This window comes from Colletotrichum lupini, chromosome 7, assembly GCF_023278565.1.
Source record: "Colletotrichum lupini chromosome 7, complete sequence".
Lineage (NCBI taxonomy): Eukaryota > Fungi > Ascomycota > Sordariomycetes > Glomerellales > Glomerellaceae > Colletotrichum > Colletotrichum lupini.
In genome coordinates, this window is record NC_064680.1 from 1,888,881 (window position 1) to 1,906,669 (window position 17,789).

General features: G+C 52.9%; 8 protein-coding genes across 8 annotated transcripts; 6 read left to right on the forward strand and 2 right to left on the reverse strand.

The window, feature by feature from the left end:
• Positions 1 to 181: 181 nt before the first annotated feature.
• Positions 182 to 727, reverse strand: CLUP02_13584 (uncharacterized protein; the record flags this gene model as incomplete). The annotated part of the gene is made up of 1 exon (XM_049292522.1): positions 182 to 727. The coding sequence occupies one exon, from the start codon at positions 725 to 727 to the stop codon at positions 182 to 184; it is 546 nt and encodes a 181-aa protein (XP_049149668.1).
• Positions 728 to 2,538: 1,811 nt separating this feature from the next.
• On the forward strand, positions 2,539 to 6,049 carry CLUP02_13585 (uncharacterized protein; the record flags this gene model as incomplete). The annotated part of the gene is made up of 17 exons (XM_049292523.1): positions 2,539 to 2,940; positions 3,028 to 3,075; positions 3,205 to 3,307; positions 3,359 to 3,374; positions 3,436 to 3,578; positions 3,626 to 3,729; positions 3,812 to 3,904; positions 3,970 to 4,101; positions 4,180 to 4,301; positions 4,392 to 4,666; positions 4,755 to 4,792; positions 4,830 to 5,207; positions 5,236 to 5,385; positions 5,458 to 5,542; positions 5,605 to 5,653; positions 5,710 to 5,858; positions 5,943 to 6,049. The coding sequence occupies 17 exons, from the start codon at positions 2,539 to 2,541 to the stop codon at positions 6,047 to 6,049; spliced, it is 2,394 nt and encodes a 797-aa protein (XP_049149669.1).
• Positions 6,050 to 8,318: 2,269 nt separating this feature from the next.
• On the forward strand, positions 8,319 to 8,849 carry CLUP02_13586 (uncharacterized protein; the record flags this gene model as incomplete). The annotated part of the gene is made up of 3 exons (XM_049292524.1): positions 8,319 to 8,411; positions 8,533 to 8,560; positions 8,614 to 8,849. 3 exons carry the CDS (start codon positions 8,319 to 8,321, stop codon positions 8,847 to 8,849), a joined length of 357 nt encoding a protein of 118 aa, XP_049149670.1.
• An 828-nt stretch (positions 8,850 to 9,677) lies between these two features.
• On the forward strand, positions 9,678 to 10,110 carry CLUP02_13587 (uncharacterized protein; the record flags this gene model as incomplete). Its single annotated transcript, XM_049292525.1, has 2 exons — positions 9,678 to 9,740; positions 9,874 to 10,110. The coding sequence occupies 2 exons, from the start codon at positions 9,678 to 9,680 to the stop codon at positions 10,108 to 10,110; spliced, it is 300 nt and encodes a 99-aa protein (XP_049149671.1).
• A 32-nt stretch (positions 10,111 to 10,142) lies between these two features.
• On the forward strand, positions 10,143 to 10,934 carry CLUP02_13588 (uncharacterized protein; the record flags this gene model as incomplete). Its single annotated transcript, XM_049292526.1, has 2 exons — positions 10,143 to 10,779; positions 10,876 to 10,934. The coding sequence occupies 2 exons, from the start codon at positions 10,143 to 10,145 to the stop codon at positions 10,932 to 10,934; spliced, it is 696 nt and encodes a 231-aa protein (XP_049149672.1).
• An 863-nt stretch (positions 10,935 to 11,797) lies between these two features.
• Positions 11,798 to 11,998, forward strand: CLUP02_13589 (uncharacterized protein; the record flags this gene model as incomplete). Its single annotated transcript, XM_049292527.1, has 1 exon — positions 11,798 to 11,998. One exon carries the CDS (start codon positions 11,798 to 11,800, stop codon positions 11,996 to 11,998), a length of 201 nt encoding a protein of 66 aa, XP_049149673.1.
• Positions 11,999 to 12,457: 459 nt separating this feature from the next.
• CLUP02_13590 (kelch domain-containing protein) lies at positions 12,458 to 14,092 on the reverse strand (the record flags this gene model as incomplete). Its single annotated transcript, XM_049292528.1, has 1 exon — positions 12,458 to 14,092. One exon carries the CDS (start codon positions 14,090 to 14,092, stop codon positions 12,458 to 12,460), a length of 1,635 nt encoding a protein of 544 aa, XP_049149674.1.
• Positions 14,093 to 15,424: 1,332 nt separating this feature from the next.
• Positions 15,425 to 17,675, forward strand: CLUP02_13591 (uncharacterized protein; the record flags this gene model as incomplete). The annotated part of the gene is made up of 11 exons (XM_049292529.1): positions 15,425 to 15,545; positions 15,605 to 15,765; positions 15,813 to 15,950; positions 16,026 to 16,227; positions 16,289 to 16,299; positions 16,373 to 16,481; positions 16,542 to 16,588; positions 16,661 to 16,689; positions 16,765 to 17,012; positions 17,069 to 17,521; positions 17,581 to 17,675. The coding sequence occupies 11 exons, from the start codon at positions 15,425 to 15,427 to the stop codon at positions 17,673 to 17,675; spliced, it is 1,614 nt and encodes a 537-aa protein (XP_049149675.1).
• Between the last annotated feature and the right edge of the window lie 114 nt (positions 17,676 to 17,789).

The following is a 17,789-nucleotide window of genomic DNA, read 5'->3' on the forward strand; positions in this document are numbered from 1 at the left end:
TAGTTTTGGTGTACCGCCTAGGGAGGCGAATAAAGGTGGGCTGGGGACCGACCGAGGATGGTGGATTGGTAGGTATTCCGGCGACGGCGACAGCGCGTGGTATTGGTAATGACCTCTAGAGGTGCGTTCAAAGGTCGGAGGCGAGAATCGAGTGCGCAAGTCTTCCGCGTCTTAGTGGTTTCTACTGTCCAAAGATCGGAAACGAGCTAGTTCCGGAAGGCTGTGGAAGTAGTGGTGACGGCTGGATGATGTTATCTCCGAAAAGTTGTGACCGATCTATGTCCGCAGAGGCGTAATAGCGACGCTGGGTGAGGCTCTGGGCTGAAGATGAAGATGAGTGTTGATCATCGAAGAAGATAGTCAACTGTCGAGACGAATCAACGGGTATTGTACTTTGTGAACGGTTGCTTGGGTGTTGTCGATGCTGTTTATTATGATTATAAGAAATCGTCTTATAGTCTCGACAAGGGGTTGTTAGAGTGGGTATTGGTATCGATTGTTGTGTGTTGTTCTTCCGTCGACAATGCAAGACTGTAAATGGACGGGGCCTTGAGAGCTCGAGGTGAAGAGGAGGCAAAGGTAGTATAAATGGATGACTGATAGATTGGGGGAAGCGGATCTGGGACGAAGTCAAGAGTAGAAGCACAACAGATGTCGGGGACGAAAGCCAGGAAGGGCACGGGGTTATGAATAAGAAGACAAGCGGTATGATGGAAGAGATGGGCATGCGTTGACTCGACACAAGCACAAATCCGGGTTGTCCTGGCGCAAGAGTCAAGGTACTTGACCTGGTCAGTCCAGGCTCTAGGTTGATCGGTCCAAGGGCACCTTGGGAAGTAGGTTGGGACTTGGGGAGAAGGCGGAGGAGAAGGAGGAGGGTATCTGTAGGATAAGGTAAGGCAGAGCACGGAACTTGGAAGGCGCTTGGAAAGCGGTCCCCTCGACGAAAGCTCGGCCGATATTTGGGGGTGGGAAATGTGGGAAAGTTTTGGGGGTGTCAATGACGACGACGGGGGTTCCAGTCCATGTTAGTAGCACCTTACTGTCCGTCTGTCTGTCTTTCTGTCCCATGAAGGGGCTGTCATCTACATACATAGTGCCCAACTGCTCGAACGTAAAGTACGGTCTCTGCGCAGTAGGTGAAGCAAGCTGGAGGTATGCAGGAGATGGCGAGAAAGGCAAAGCAAGAAAGCGAGAGGGGACCCAATCGTCTTGTCTCGGACTGGCAGGCACACCGATGTTGACCTACACCTTAGACTTTCAGCACTCCCAGATCCAGATGGGGAGTTTGCTGCAATAGCACACACACTCACACACCACCAACATGCTGGTTACCTGCGTGCCCGTTGTACTTTTCCATCGGGGCCGTAGATATTGGGTCTGAGCCCAAGCTCAGGCGCGGGCGAGGCAGAGAAGAACGGGGGAACACGGGCGAATGGCACCACACAGACACACACCCTAGCGGCCGATGACTGTTAGTGTGACTCCTCGACGACAAACGGTGCTCTCTACAACGACCAAATCAAAAGGCAAATAAGCCCCAAGTGTCTGATCTGGTCCGATGTACCGCTCATTGATGTTTCCTGGGGTAGAGTAAGACAGACAATTGCGCCGTTTGTTAGGGGATTTGTGTGGGATAGCCTTGGCCTCGATAGATATTTCGGGGGTAATTAGGTACCTTTACTGTGTAGGTAAGACAGAGATGGAAAGTACAAGATACTTGGTACCTGCCTCCAAAGGTAGCGTTCCTCAGCTAAATGTAAGGTACTTAACTCGGCTTACCACACTCTTCCTTCCCGTCGTTGATGATGTTAAGTTTCCAAGTGCTCCGTACCTCATCTTCCGTGGCAGAACTTCCAACAAGCTGATACATAAGGTAAGGAAGGTATGAACAGGTAGGTACGCATCTCAGTGCGGTAAGCGCTCCTGCTCGACGCTCCGCATGAACGACGGAGGCGGCGACGACAGGAAGGAGGCAGGAGATGACACCGGGCAGGCAAGTACGTCCTGGGTCAGACGATCTTCTCGACGAATAACAGGTCCGGAAAAGGTAAGGTAAAGGCAAGGCAACGGTCATAGCAAGGGACTTTTCTTGAGGCAGGCGTGGCACGATCCACCGAGGAAGGAACAACAGACGAGGAAAAAGCAACAAGCCGACCAGCTGGCGCCCCAGGGGACCTGCGATCCCACTCTTTCACGACTCCATTCTCACTCTCGAGTCTCGAAGGAGGGCAAGGGAGGCACCGACGTCGAAGAAGAAGCAATAATGAACAGGCGAAGACGAGGGCTTGCCTGCAGGCCTGCCTGTAGCCCTGTAATGAATTTTAGCGCTTGCCTCGAGGCGGATACCATACGGCAAGGTACGTAATGGCGGATATCCTCTTCTCTTACCTGCGAATATTCGTACGAAGTACTCCGTAAAGTCTGGAATAACACACCTCGTTTGTGGCTGCAAATCTCTCCCCGCCGCCCGGCATTCTGGCATTAGCAGCAGTCATCATTGATCGATCAATCGAAATAAGAGACGAGTTCCGCTACATGGCTCTGTACAGACCACTCTCAGACGCGTTTCTGCCATGCTGGATACCTTCTCGCCAAAACCGCACACATCCATCACACAGCATCGAACCGTTCCTAGACCAGCTTGTTGCCACACGGCCAGCGGCGTCCGTCGACATGTGCCGGCACCATCCCGGCCGGCCCCCAATTATGTTCCATTGGTCCCTTAGCCTCCCCTTTCGACGCTACCTCCCAGGCAAAGTCTTGTCTACGTCTGTCACAGGCTATCCTAGCGCAACGACTTACACGATCCATGATCAAACGCTTCTTATCCACCGTCTATTTTCCGCTGTTCCCACCTGCGATAGCCCATCTTTGCTCTCCAAGGAAGGAAGGGAAAAGACACAAACGGCAGGTTCCACGGGGATGAATATGAATCCCGTGTCAGAGATGAAGGCCTCAAGCACAGGGGACGGAGCAGGATCCAAACCGTTACGTGATCGACCCAGTCTCTTGGGGACGCTCTAGGAATCGAACAAGGTCATGGTCACTGTGTTAAATGGAGCCGTCGAGCCTGTCTGCCCACCATATCCACGCCAGGCCACATGAAATGCCTACCTTCGACGGATACGTACTTGGATCGATGGAACTATTTCATCACCTCTCATCTCCTATACCGACAAGTCACGCACAGGCACGATTCAGGTTGCCAAACATGGACCAGTGAGCCTGTCTACTTCGAGTAACCCGGAGCGCTGGGTCGGAGTCCTGCGAGACACGAAAGGCTGGTCAAGCTGGCTGGCTGCTGGTGCGAATATACTCTACGAATACAGGACAGGCACCATCGGCTCCAGCTGAGAGAGGCTGGTTGGCGGGTGAGCTGCGCCGGCCCTGCGCCTGATCGTCAACCTGCCTTGCCGACAAGGACGTCACCAGCCGCAGGCCAATCGCAGGCGTCATTTATGCGACCATCGATGATGCCTCCGAGCAAACGTACAGTACTCAGACATATTGGAGGCTGCTACTCCAACTCGCCCCCTCCCCCCAGGGCTTGTCCGCAGATGCGAGCCGCGAGCGATGTGCCAAAAGACCCAATATTGATTTTCGTGGAAGTTTCTCATACAAGTTGAGCTCCGCAAGAAGCGCCGGCTGGCAACAACGTCAAATCAGAAAATCAACGTCAGCGAGCCACGAATTGCCCAGAATTATTCTGTAGCGGTGGATCCTACGGTACCGACGGATGGAGATGCCACGAGATGACTGGACAGGGCTGCCGCACACCCGCCTCTAAGCTGCCATGCTTGACTCATAGCCAGACATTTGGTGTCGGGGACAGGCCTGCTTGGCCACTCCATGCTCCATGTCAAGTCTATGTACTGCACTCATCGGCCGCTACCCGTCCTCGGTGATTGACCGTCTACAACAATAAAGACGAGATACAAAATTGTTGCTGAAGGAAAAGTGCACTAGGCTGAGAAGACGAGCAAGAAGAAAAGCGAGGCAGAATACTGCATGGCTTTCCGAAGCGGCCGAGTCAACAGCATATCCCAAATTTCAGACAGAAGGAAGGTAGGAGGCTACGGAAGGGGTTCCGAACTCTTGGTGTGCCAACCATCACCACTCCAGCAAACCCCTCTAGTAACTAGATTCTAGATACGATTCCTGTCTGTCACTGCATAGTGCACACAGCAGGATAGAGATGGAGGGAGAGGAGATGCGCCTCGGACGATGCCTGCTTCCTGCTTCGCTTTCTACGCATATGACGACGGTCAAGCACTCAGGGAACTCAAAGCGAGCTCAAGGTGACATCCATGGAAATTCCTAAGAAGTTTGTGGGAACGTCGGAAAAGAAAGTGGCAGAAACAGGGTCTCTCAGCTCTGTAACCTCTGAGCCCGCAGCAAGGAAGGCGGTCAGGTCCTACAATACTTGCATGTCTGCTTTCGGGGTCCTGGGCTGGGTGCCTTACCCACGACGTTTACCTCATGGTGGAGGCAATGGCACGCTGGCACGGCTGGGAATGGGAACACGGTGCAGCGAATACATGCAGAAGCGGAACAGAAGCAACACCCCACCGACGCCGGTCCACTCCGGATCCGACGAATGACAGTTTCGACAATGGCACCCCCAAGGCCAAAGACGCAGCCAAGTCCAGCGTCGGGGCGCCAGGTCTGTGTCTCGCTACGATACCCTTGCTAGCCGTAACAACTAAAACGAGCCTAACGTTCGCCGTGCACACCCTGCTGCCTTTTCCCAGAATTCGCTCCCGCTCCGGATGAATTCACCGTCGCATGGGTGGGCTGCGCGAGGCACTTGACACTTTGCTACTCAGGGACATGGCTCCTATGTATCCTTGGCTGGCTGGCTGGCGGAAGCAGAGGCTGGCAAATCTCAAAGCTGCCCACGAACACCGCTCTTTAGCGCCGCATACCTGGATCCCAATTTCGCCGACATTTCTGACCTGTCTCAGAGGGGAGGACCGTTTGTAACGAGCAACCCATCGTCACTACGGACACCTCGTTCTTGGGAGGAAAGGCGGTGTGGGACGTTTCTCACGGACACTTTACCTACCACGGCAGACGACCGCCCACGATCTACAGCAATTCCGAACAGATACACATACTCCCTGGCTCATCAAGCACGGAACATGGGCGCGTTTGAGAAGACCGAGGCTTTTCATTTCGCCTGCAGACTGATGAACGAGTTGCAGGTAGAGGAAGCCACGGACAACTTACAAGTTGGAAAAGATCGACTTTGTCCGCAGCCGCGGAAAGCGAAAAACAGCAAACGCATACTCCGTACTCCGTACACCGAATGATATCCCAAAATCTCAACACCAAAGTACCGCCGCAAACGGCGCCCCTCAATACTCGATGCATCATTTCCTCGTCCCAAAAACTTTGGAATAACCTTTCCCCCTTGCTGGGGCTCGCCGCAACCTTCATCTCAGTGAGATACAGCTTGGATTGGCAATGCGCTGTACCAACTTTTCTGCCATGTTTTCACCCCCAGACTGTGATTTGACAGGCAACGTGGTCCAGGGCAGTGGACCAAAAGAGCCGTAGATCTCCAGGGGATTGACTCGCTTGTCATCTCTCTCCCACCAGATGAGGTGCACATGGGCTTCGAAGCGTGGCCGCAAGCTACCGGATCTCTGTGCGATCTTGGGTTTACACCTCGATCTCGAACCCATCCACTTCACTCCTACCTAGGCTGCACCCTCGATGGTATGACCCGCTGTTGACCTACGTGCTGCATGTGATGGCCGTGGCCAGAAGCATCATATTGTACGATTTCCCTCGCCGATCTTGCTCATCAAAACCGGCTTGCCACAATTGTCTCCCCGCCGACCCGGCCAACTGTTGAAGGAGCAATCCAAGATCCTGCGTGCGCTTGGCCGACGAACCACCAACACTGACACCACCACCCACACTTCACCCCGCAGGCACGGAGTCCCGAACACTCCTCATGTTACACGACCCGGCCGAGATCGCGGAGACGGCTACGGTAACGTCAGCGTTTGTCCACCGTTCGGCCGGTGAACACAGGTAAACTGACCTGTGGCCCCCCCGGTTACCTGACCTGACCAAGGAAAAGGGACGTGACCTGAGCGCTCTTTTGATTGGCCCGTGAAGAAAAGTGGGTCCAGCTGACCTAGTTCTAAACTAATCTTAAGTTAATCTAGAACTAATTCGGAATCGATTTAGAACTAATTCTAAATTATAACTTAAACATAATAAAATATACTTATTTTAATATAAAAAAAATATTTTTATAAATATATTATATTAATTAAAGTATTTAATAATTTATTCAAATATAATAATTTAAGTTTTTTATACTTTAAAAATATATTTTTAATAATTTTAAAGTTTATTTAGAATTAGTTTAGAATTAATTTAGAACTAGTTTAGAATTAATTCTAAATCGATTCTTTATTAATTTTAATATTTAATAGTAGTTTTATAATTTAATTTTAGTTATTATAATACTACTTTTCTAAAAAATACTAAAAAACATATCTATAAGTAATTTAATTATAAAATAAAATTTTAATATTAAAAATTACTTATATTATATTAATTTAGTATAAAACTAATTTAGAATCGATTTTGAATCGATTCCGCATTACTTTGAGATCACCTACGGAGTGGCACGGGCCATACTCACGTGAAAATGTGGGGTGGTCAGCTAACACCCCCCCCCCCCCCCCCCCCCACAGGTCAGTTTACCTGTGTTCACTTCGGCCGTCCACCCAGATGGCGATGTGTTAATGCCAGGAACCGTAGCGGGGTAACGCCTGAAATGCCGCAATCTCGATACTGCATGGTCGGCTGTCCATCACTCTTCACCGGCCCACCTGTGGATACACATGGTTCTGCACACGAGCCGATATTTTGTCCCTCGGGTAGGAGATTATTACAGGTTCCGTGCCTTATTGCTATTGAGCCTTGTGGCTCCTTAACTCTCTGGCTGCATATCCGTAGTCCCTCAATCATCACAAACCACAAATGTTATTTGGGAAGCCCTAGATTCTAGCGGAACGCTCCATAACCCAACAGCAATATCGGCCACCCATGAACTCCCCAATTGCGAAGGGCCTGGCATACCCTCACAAGAGCTACTCTCAGAGCCTGCTTTCGAATGCCCGAGAGGGCATCTGGCTTCAACGCTTATTACCAATCATTCTTGGTTGTTCTCGACATACAGGTATAGCGGGATGGGAAGATGCCTTGCTAAGCAACTCCAGGGCTTATACGCACTACTTGGTGCTAAAGCCGAATTATTCTGGACGGGTACGTAATGTCTTCAACGCCGTGTTCGCTTCGAGCGAATGACTCGGCGCCAGCCGATCTGAGAGCTTCGGACCGGACTCGCCCAGGATGAAGCCTAGACGCGGTGTTAGGTAGAGAGGGCATTGCCGAAGTAGGCCCAATACCACAAGGGGTTGCCCTCAAACAGCCTCCGCACAACGACAGTCCATGATGCATGCATGAGGCATGATTCAGACTAAAGGAGGCCCAGAGCCAGCAGTTCGGACGACCTTACGAATGAAGTAACGCTGTGGATGACGGACAACATTGGAAATGTAGGTGCTAAAGGGGCGCACGAAACGAATACCTACACCAACGAAGACAACCTTCAACAAGGAAGAAGCAGCCATTTGAGGCCTAGTGATGATTTAGACTTAGGTCAGCTACCGTGGCTTCGAGCTTTCGAGATCCATCCTCCGTACGCCCAAAAGCTACAAGTCGCTCGGTGACTCGGGCTTTGTCGGGGGCTGAGGGCAAACGTGGCAGGCGGGAGCGCACAGAGGACCCTGACCCTAGCAAGGATCGTGGAAGGTTTCTAGAAGACGGTTCGGGCTGAAGAATGAGGCGCACGGGAATCGCCCCCGTCCCTCTCATCAATATCTAGTGAGGACGGTCCTTCACTAATTTACTACGTAGGAGACCTTGACCTAGTCTGTGATTTTGTTTGCCATAATGACACACGAATCCGTAGACTGTGTATTACGACGGAGTCATCCATCACCCAACCAGCGGTGAGAATTACGGGGCGCATCTGTACTCTGTATGCAACGCATAATAGCGAGGACCCTGAATCGGGGCGGAAGCTCTGTTGCATGTGGATATTGGTGGACTGCATGACTTGGACCCTGAGTATCTCTCGAAGCTTTGAAACAGAAGAGCACCCGAAACTCGACGAGAGTTAAGCTACGGAAATTTGGCCTCCTATATTCTCGCGCCAATGCACCAACGGCACCACCACTACCACGCTGGAAAGGATTTGGGTTTTGCCGGTTTGACGCAGTCATGAGATGAGTTTCTACTCACCGCCTCTGAATGCTCGTCCACACACCGCCAAGATGTGTTGTTGGACACTTTCTGCGCTGAACATTTACTTCAGGCCAGTCTTGCGAATCTGCGAAGCTTGCTCAGAAACACCACGCACTTTTCCCAGGCATCTCCAAGCGCCGCGCTTTGCGGGGAAGACGCCCAACACGGCGCGGGAATCGACTGACAAACACATAGATGCGATTCCTTTTGCTGCCTAGCACCAGTATGAAGCAAGAGGCAACGCATGGCCTTGGTAGCCAGCTGACATCTTGCTAGAAGCCATTCTAGTTGTTGCGAAGCGTCGTTCAACATGGCTTGACCCTGAGCCCCCACTTGCGAGAGGAGAACAACTCATAGCCATGGCAGGGCGGTCAAGGGCTGGGAAGAAACAACAACAAGCACGGCAGATTATTTCTAGGGCGACCTCGGAACAACCCTTCATGCGCACTCTGGTACTACGATTACAGGATCGTCTTTGCCGCATGCGCCTGGCTAGCGCACAATTCAAATAAAGGGGAATGGCAAAATGGTATAGGCGGTGAGAGTGGTGTCAGAAATGCAGATTACCAACATCAGGCCACTCCCATCTTTACAGAGAGCATCTGGCGAGTATTCGTACCTTGCTTATTCGTGTCCAACGGCATGTGCGTACACGGATATTATGGGGCACCGGGCTGAGCGTTCGGGCGCGGCCGGTGAGTGAAAGGGGCCGTTCTACGGGGAGACTTCGATGTCAAAAGGGGTCGCCCTCGGCAGGTCGGATTCGATGGACTTGGAAGGCAGCATTTCTTGCCGGGCGCTCAGGCCCGACCAACGCGGAGAGAGAGTTGACCCAACCCGAGAGCGGCGTTCCCGTCATCAGGAAAGCGGTGGACATAAGTCGGCGATCTCCAGGTATTTCCACCGCAGCAGTCTGCCTGAAGCCTCGGGGGGGACAAGGCGTTCGGCGTTTGAAATCCCATAATTTACTGGAGCCTCGAGCAAACGGCGAAAATAGGGAACTCTCTGGCAAAGTGGTCAGACTGACGACCGATGGGAATGTGCGGCGCCTCGTCCGGTTTTTTTGTGTCTCTGAGGGATGTGACGGCCAATCAGAAGAGATGAAATTGTTCCCTCACGGCTTACTCAGCCAGTGCGGAAATTTCTCGGTGTTTGTAGAGGTGAGTGATTCCGCAGAGGGCTCTAGACTGAGAGAGAGCCCGGCCGCTGAACAGCCGCTTTGTGGTGCCGCGAGGCGTTACTGAGAGCAGGGCCAGCACTTGCGGGACGGCAAAGACCGGGCAACAAGGGTCCATTACATCATGCCGTAGCGACGACCTCATGGCACGATTCTGGGTCCCATGAGAGCTTTTTTCGCCCACGCGGCGTCCCGTCCACCAGGTTTTCAATCGCCGTCTGCATCTGTCATCAACTTTGACAATTCCATTCATTGGATATAAGGCCATTGACACCTTCTTCAGCCTCACTATTCTCAGCTGCACAGAAACATCTATCAAAAATTTCAAGACCGCGATTCACTGAGACCATTGACCTTAGCGAAAACGAGCAAAGGTAGCTTCGAATCCCGATCCGTCATCCATCCGTCACCAACCACCACGTAATTACGACACTACTATCCCCACGACCACCACCGCCGGCTCAGATCCCGACAACACCAAAACCTACAAGGCTGCGCTCCTAAACAACTCTTTTTGCAGCTTCAGTTCTTTTGCCCCCATTGAGGAGCAAATACCTGTTCCCCCCTCTGCGATCCGAAAGGTCCACACTATTTAACACACCACAACCACCCCGCATAAACCGCAATCATGAAGGTCCTCAGCAAAGAAGAGGAGGCAGAGCACTACAGCGTCGTTGTCAAGGCCGGCCTCATTGGCGGCACGGCCGGTCTGGCTGTCGGACTCGGCGGCGTCCTCTTCGCAACCAAGCGCTACCCTGCCTTCCGCCAGCTCACCCTCCCCTTCCGCTCCTTCCTCGTCACCTCGTCCGCGACCTTTGGTGCCATCGTCCACGCCGACCGCGAGTCCATCCGCTTCGGCAAGGAAAAGGACCCCATGTACGGCTACAAGGACGCGACGGCGCGCGCCATCGCCGAGGCCAAGGCCAACGAGACGGAGATGCAGAAGCTCAAGGAGTGGGGCCGCGAGAACCGGTACTCCATCGTCTTTGCGTCGTGGCTCGCGTCCATGGGCGTCGCGCTCGCCATCGTCGGCAAGGACAAGTACCTCACGGGCGCGCAGAAGCTCGTTCAGGCTCGTGTCTACGCGCAGGCCCTCGCCGTCGTCATGCTTGTCGTGACCGCCGCCTTTGAGATGCAGGACGCCAAGACGGGCGCCGGCCGCTGGGAGACGGTTATGATTATCGACCCCGAGGACCCGGAGCACAAGCACCTCATTGAGAAGAAGATTCACAAGGAGGAGTACGAGGGCCAGGACCTATGGAAGGGTACGTTGGCATTCCCCAGGCTTATCTCCCCGAGCGGGTGATCAGCCGATCCCCACTCTTGTTACCGGAGCTCGTTACTGACATTCTATCAAACAGATATGGTTGCTGCCGAGGAGCGCCGCATCGCTGCCCGCAAGGCTTCCGAGCAGAAGTAAACATTTCTAGAAGCATCACTCGACTTATCACCCATCCATCCACCAGTTCCATGAACCCGTACAGGGTTCAATGTACGAATTATTTCCTATGTCTTTCGCAGAGCAAAGTTCCCCACGGAGCAGGGAGATCAGCTTGGCGGATGATTTTCATTTTGCATTGCCGGCGTTATATTTATATAGGGAGAAAAGTGTCGATGACCGGGCCACGGCCTCGTCGTTCAACACCCATTGATGATTGTTCGAATGTCACCATGAGAGGGCGACATTGGCAAGCGAGAAACTAGATGTCTGATATATCAATCCGGCGGTGTAGCAAGTCTTTGCCGAATACAATTTCTACTTAATTCACCTTCTGGTCACAGCTGCCAACGCAGTTCCCGTGTGAGTAATTGCAGAGAGGCAAGCGATAGCCCTTCTCTGCACACGTATCATCAGACCACTCAGGTGGCGTGATACGACCATACACCAGATCCATATATGCCCGCTACTCCCCCAAGCAATTATGAATCCGAAGCCACCATTCTTCTATTTTCGATGCCCGTTATCGGTTTCGTTGCCATTTACCTTGAGGAATCCGCAGGGGAACGGAAACACTAGCTACTTACCCAGAACACGCTAGGCTACGGTATTCGTACAGCGGAACATCGAGACGAGAGAGAGGAGGGGGGCCAAGCTCCCGTGATCCTTGGCGGAGCGCAACCCACCCCTCCTTTCCCTCCTCCTTTTCCTCCTTGCCCTCCGTCTCCTCCGTCCTGGGACCTCCGACGGTAACTTTTTTTCTTTGCTACTCCAAGTCCAAGAATACCTACTCCAACTCCCTCTACGTACTTGCCTCGACTCACTCACAAAAAAAACGACTCCAAATGATCATCGAGAACAACTCCCTTGCTGGAATGACGTACCTCCCCGCATCAAAAACCCCATCCATCCATCCATTCATCCATCCGCCCCCTACTCGCGCAGCAAGCGGTACGGGCCAGGCCAGACACCGAAAGACTCGCGAGTCAGTCCAAAAAAAAAAGTACGAGTTGCGTTTGTCGATCCGGCATCCCACGATTGGGTGATGTACGGATACAAACAAGGGCAACCACCACCCGATGTTACATGCTAAGTATCTTCGTAGTTGAGAGAGATCTCATAATTACGGATTCGTCACGTCACGTCACACAATGATAGATAAGCGAAGAGGACACGAGAGCAGATCCCAACACTCAGCGTCTCTATCCCTCTGATGTGAAAGGGCCAGATATGTTCAACAGGTATATAAGATAGGTAAATAAAAACAAAGGATAACGCATGCCTGCCTGCCCACCTGCCTATCCATCGCCCACCTAGGATTGTAATAAAGCCGTTCCGTCATCAAGCATAGGTAGATAGCTGTAGATAAGAAGCATTGCTGCTTTGGAAAACGACGCACGAAATTTGGGGTGAGGAGAAACAGATTAACCCAGATTACGGTATATGGCAAAAATGCTGTTGAAAAAGCAAGAACAACGGCAGGCTCCCCGCTTCTTCCTTGAATCTTAGACCTCAATAGTGAAGTGGCTAATCTGGGAATAATACGCGTGCACAGCCAGTTCCAACATCCAGACATCGCTAAACACTTCGCTGCCGTCAAATCCACCAATGATGAACAGACGGCTATCATACAGAACGGTGCCGTGATATCCACGGCCACTAGGCGGCAATCCATAGACGCGCCGACGATCCCACGTCATGGTAACGAGGTTAAGCAGCAGGACATCGTTGGAGTACTCGTTACCATCGTGTCCACCAACAATGAATAGATAGGAGCCGACGAGGGTGGCCGTATGTGATAGGCGGCGGTAGGTCTGCGGGATGGACACGGCTTTCCAGATATGGGCGTCGACGTCGTAGACCCACACGTCGTTGAAGCACTCGCCGCCATCGGAGCCGCCAAAGATGATCAGCTTGCTTCCCACCATGTTGGCGGTGTGGTAGCCGCGGGGCTTCGGGCGAGTCTCCCGGACGCCCGGGGGCGGGGCCCGCTCCGGCCCGGAGACAAGCTTCCATGACATCTTGTTCATATCGCTAACGTCGAGGCGCCAGACATCGTTGAGAGCGCGAACCCCATCACCGCCTCCAAAGATGTAGATGCCGTTCTTGTAGAAGCAGGCTGTGTGCGCGCGACGTTTGGAGGGGACACGGTCGCCTATAATCTTTGGCCGGTGCCACCTGAAATTTGTCGTGTCTAGAACGTATATATCATTGTAATAGGCGGGCCCATCGCCACCGCCAAAAATCACCAGCTTTTTGCCGACAGCTGTGCAGGTCATTGCGCGCAGTGGCACAGGGATCTCGCCGGTAACGTGCGGTACGGACCAGTAGAAGGCATCTGCATCAAAGACGTAGAGCTCGTTGAAACAGGCGCGTGAGTCGCAGCCTCCAAACACAAATATGTTGGATCCGACAAGCGTGGTCGTGTGAGCGCGAAGTGACGTATGGGGAGCCCCTGAGACGGGCGCTCGCGACCAGTACATGCCTGATGATGGGGCCGGAGGTACATCTGGCGCAGTCTTTGGGTCCTGGAGGGGCGGAAAGGGGATATGTTGACCTTTGGGAGCGGATCTTGAGGATACTGTCGTCGAGAGCTGGCGCGTTGAGGATGACGAGAGAGGGAGCGAAGAAGGCTTTGCGGCTATGGCAGATGTGGAGCGCATGGCGATAGGGCGGCGGCCGTCACGGTCGGAGCCGTGGCCACCGGTAGATTCGGAGCCATCGTTGCTGTTCAGCGTCGTGGCATCGCTGGCAGTATTGCTCGGCCGGAAGGACGGTGGCGGAGGCCTAGGGGTATTCGCGCTCGTGGGTGTCGTACGAGACTGTTGTGAGGCCTGGGCCTGGGACGCCGACTGGGAGCGCTGGCGAATGGAGAGTTCGGAAGGTTTGCGGCGACGGTCTTGACTCTTGGAGGCAAGGTGACCGGGCGTATGGGAACGCGAGATTATGGGTCCTCCCGGAGCGGAGGGAACACGGCGGTGCTGCTCGATGTCGCGGTCGCTGAAGTCCTCGAGATCGTCGGGAACGCCTGGTGGTGGGGGCCGGGAATCGTTGGGCGGAGAGATCTTCTGAGAGCGTACAACCTTGGACTTGAGGGGGGACCGGGGGTTCTTGTCCGAGGACCTGGCCGAATCAGCCATGGTTCGGCGGGGGAATAGTCATTGCCCCCCTCTCGCGAGGATGTGGATGATTGCCCGGGGGGTCGGTCTTTGGGACAAGGCGATTGCGGTTCGAGGGAGGGAGGTGGTGTGGGAAGAGAGGGCAGAGAGAAGGTAGTATATCGGGCCAATTGGCGAGGCAAGGTCGTCGGGAGAGCGGTGATTCGGGAGCAGGCTAACGGACGTGCGTCGAGGGGGCTTCGAGGCTTGAGTCGAGGGACAGATTTGTTTACTTGGGTTGCTGAGGGTTGTGTTGCAGTTGCTGTGTCGTTGGATGACTCGGGGCTTGTGTGGTCTGCTGTGAGGTATGGTACGTGTAGTTTGGTTGCAGATCGCCAGGTAGCCGTAGTAAGGTAGAGGAAAGAATTGGAGCCTAGCCGCAGAGAAGAGATCCACTTTCGTCTTGTTCGCAAGGTCGGGTCCCAAGGAAGGCTCTAGTGCTTGTAGTAGGCGCTGGTAGTGGTATCTGTGTTGCAGGAAGTAGGTCGGTACAGTTGCTGGCGCTGGCCCTGACAAGAAGGCAGAGGGGAGGGCGGGCGGACGTGGGCTGGCGCTGGCAGGGGAAGGTGCGTCGCACGACCTCGGTGACGGGGCCTTGTTAGTGCGATCACTGCTAGGCCTCGGGTAGGTTAACAATAAGGTACAGACAGGCAGGTGTGCCCCCCATGTCAGCTACGGGATACTAGGTATGCTTTAAGCCTTGAGATGAGGTAATGAAAGGTACTTTGCTGGAGCAGCATCCATCGGCTCCGTCCCTTCCCTGGGCTGAGATTGGCGGGATCCGAGGGCTAGAAGGCCCAGAAGGGCTGGAAGGGCTGGCCTCTGGTCCCTGAGCAATTCCGCCCACGTATCACAACTCTCGTTAAGGCATCCCCCTCGCCAAAGCCAAGCACAGACCACTGTCGGCCCCTGCATTGGCCTGTCTTGCTGTCACGGTGTCACCTCAGGGCAGGGTAAGGCAGTTCGCCCAGGGTGGGTGTGATTGGTCGCGTGAGGTCACAGGTGATCCTCTCCAGCTGGCAACTACCAATTACTTCACACGTGTTCTAGATGCTCAGCGACATGTACGATCATGTATCAAATTCCAAGTCATTGTGAACGTCTAATACTTCGAGACAGTGTCTCTCCTCGAGTTCATTCTCACAAATTCGGGTGAGCTCTGGGCTTGGCTCTGCGCATGAAAGTAACCAGCATGTAGTCATGGGGGAAAACCAAGATCGCACACAGTCACACCCCGCAGTCAGGATCTTGAACATATTTCTTATAAGGATACAATGTGACATCAAAGTAATTTACGGACGCCGGGCGACCAAGATGTCTCCGGAGAAGCGAAAATATGATATGTTCAGTGAAATCGAACTCAAATTGAGAAATCACCAGGTCACAGTGACCATTTTCCAAGGAAATATCATCACCCACAGGGTACATCTCACTCGTGAAGTGTCCCGTTATCCGACGTTACAAGTACTATATATATCTTCAAGTCCTGCCCAGCAAAGCTTGAAGGGAATATCCTAATTTCAAAACATGCCTCGCGGGATTGCACCCCGACCCTACTCATGGCACTCACTGTCTTTGAGCACCATTTCGCAGCTAATGGGCTCATCATAGATGGTGGAGAGCATCGACTCATGTTGACAATGGATCCATTCATAGTTAGCTAGTTGAACTTACTGAAGAATGCACAATTTAACAATTACAGCCCAAGGTTGCTCGGTCTGATAGAACCGAAGAAGCGACTAATTTCGAAAGGGCCCCTAGGAAGCCATGGGATGTTCAGCTGCAGCTTCTCATCTACTGCCGGCCGGGGTTTGAACTCAGATTTGGACTAAGAGCCAAAGTGAGACCTGATGTTTTCCATGTTTTCTCTTACCTTAGTTTAGCGAAAGCTCTGACATGTCTCGGTATTCACCAGGCTCTTTTCCCAATTCAGCTCTCGATATTTCAACTTCACGGCATAACCGAGCTAGCACCTAATTCTTCGTGCCGACGAGGAGAAGTTCTGCCCAAGTTCTGCCCGCCGCCATCACCCACTTGCTCGGGCTTTGAAGTGATAACAAATCGGGATTCCTATCGGGATATACCCATCTTTTGCCGAAATAGCATGCTTTGTATGAGTAAGTGAACCTTCACTTTAGCCGACAACAGCATTTCGGGAGTCTGGAGAGAGGTTGGCAGGCAAGCTGCGAGTGAGACTCCGCAACCAACTCCTTTGGCCGGCGGCGCGGGGCCGCGTCCATTATCCACAACGTCATCTCATAGTTGACGGGTTACACAACAAACCTTAACCATTTCGAAGCCTTTCCCAATCGGAACGGGCAGGTAAGTCGTGCCGCTCTCTTGGGTGTGAGCTTCGAGACTCCCACCGGGAGTCCGGGGGAACTAGGCAAAAAGTAAGATAAGAAGCGACTCTGCCTTATTGAGATTACAGTGACGCAATTTCCATCTGGAGGGGTTAATCAAGGAAGTTGCTACATTGTGCGTTTTTTTGGCGATTCAAGAGAGGGGTGTGAGTAGGTATGCTTGCGTGACCTGCTCACAACCGTCCAGAGACCGTCTCGACTCTTCATACGAAAACGGTGAGCATACGAGGTCAGGAGACCCGAGAAGAGCTGTGTTGCCAGCCGCTCGGATAGGACCCCTTGCCACCCAAGACAGTCCATTCCCGGGGGGCGCTGGGAACATCGGTTTCCTGGGATGGACTTGAAGCGAAAAGGCGATGAGGAGTTTGTGAGGGGTTTAGCGGAGTTTGGAGTCAGTCCGGCAAGGGAAAGCTGGAAATTTGGAGTTCCATTCCCCGTGGCTTTTGAGCTGCAATCCATATTCGTAGTCTTGTCCGATGCACTATACACGATTCAAGTCCCGGATCTTTTTCCTGCCTGCCACCCTGCCAAGACCGGGGGTTGAGGGAGAGCGAGAGAGGAAGTTCTGGCCTCCGGGCCATACACGTGTGCGAAGCGGCCTGCGTGTTGTTGAGGGGGAAATCCCCACGATATCCCAGCCCCGAAATCTGTTTGATGGGCATTTGGAGCCCCCGTTCCGATGTGATATCTGATTTGCGTCATTACCTCGCCAGCTCTGACGAGTATGACGAATCGAACGACGAGAACCGGGGGCCATGTTGCACTTCCGACGAACGATTCGGATCTCTTCCTGGAAGATTATCTCCTAATCTCCTTTCCACGACTCAAGATTCACAATCGCATCAAGCTATTCCTGCGCAAGGCGTCCCACTGATATTCCTGTCTCACATACGAGAGAACGGACAATCGCAAGTTCAAGAAGATCAAATTAGGCAAGAGGAGACGGTACCCGAGCAGACAGCCAAGACCAAGATGTATCGAGTACATCGACGTGTCGCCATGCAAGATGTACCGTCTACTTCTGAGGCTATAAACGAGGCCCCCGAACGTGCCCAGGGGGTCTACCCTAGGCAGAACATCTTCCCAAGAGTCGATGAACTACAAAAGGATCGATCAACGTCATCTTTACCCACACCCTCCTCGAAACATTGGCACTACAGTACCATGCCAGGTGGGCGACACCTTCGGTTGCCGCTCTATAGGTACCCTCCCTAGCGCTAATCCCATCACTCATATTATTCTTGTTGACCTTGTTCCTCTCCCTCTTGTTCCTATTCCTATTCTCCCTGTTCCTCTTCTTTTCTCGAATAATTCTC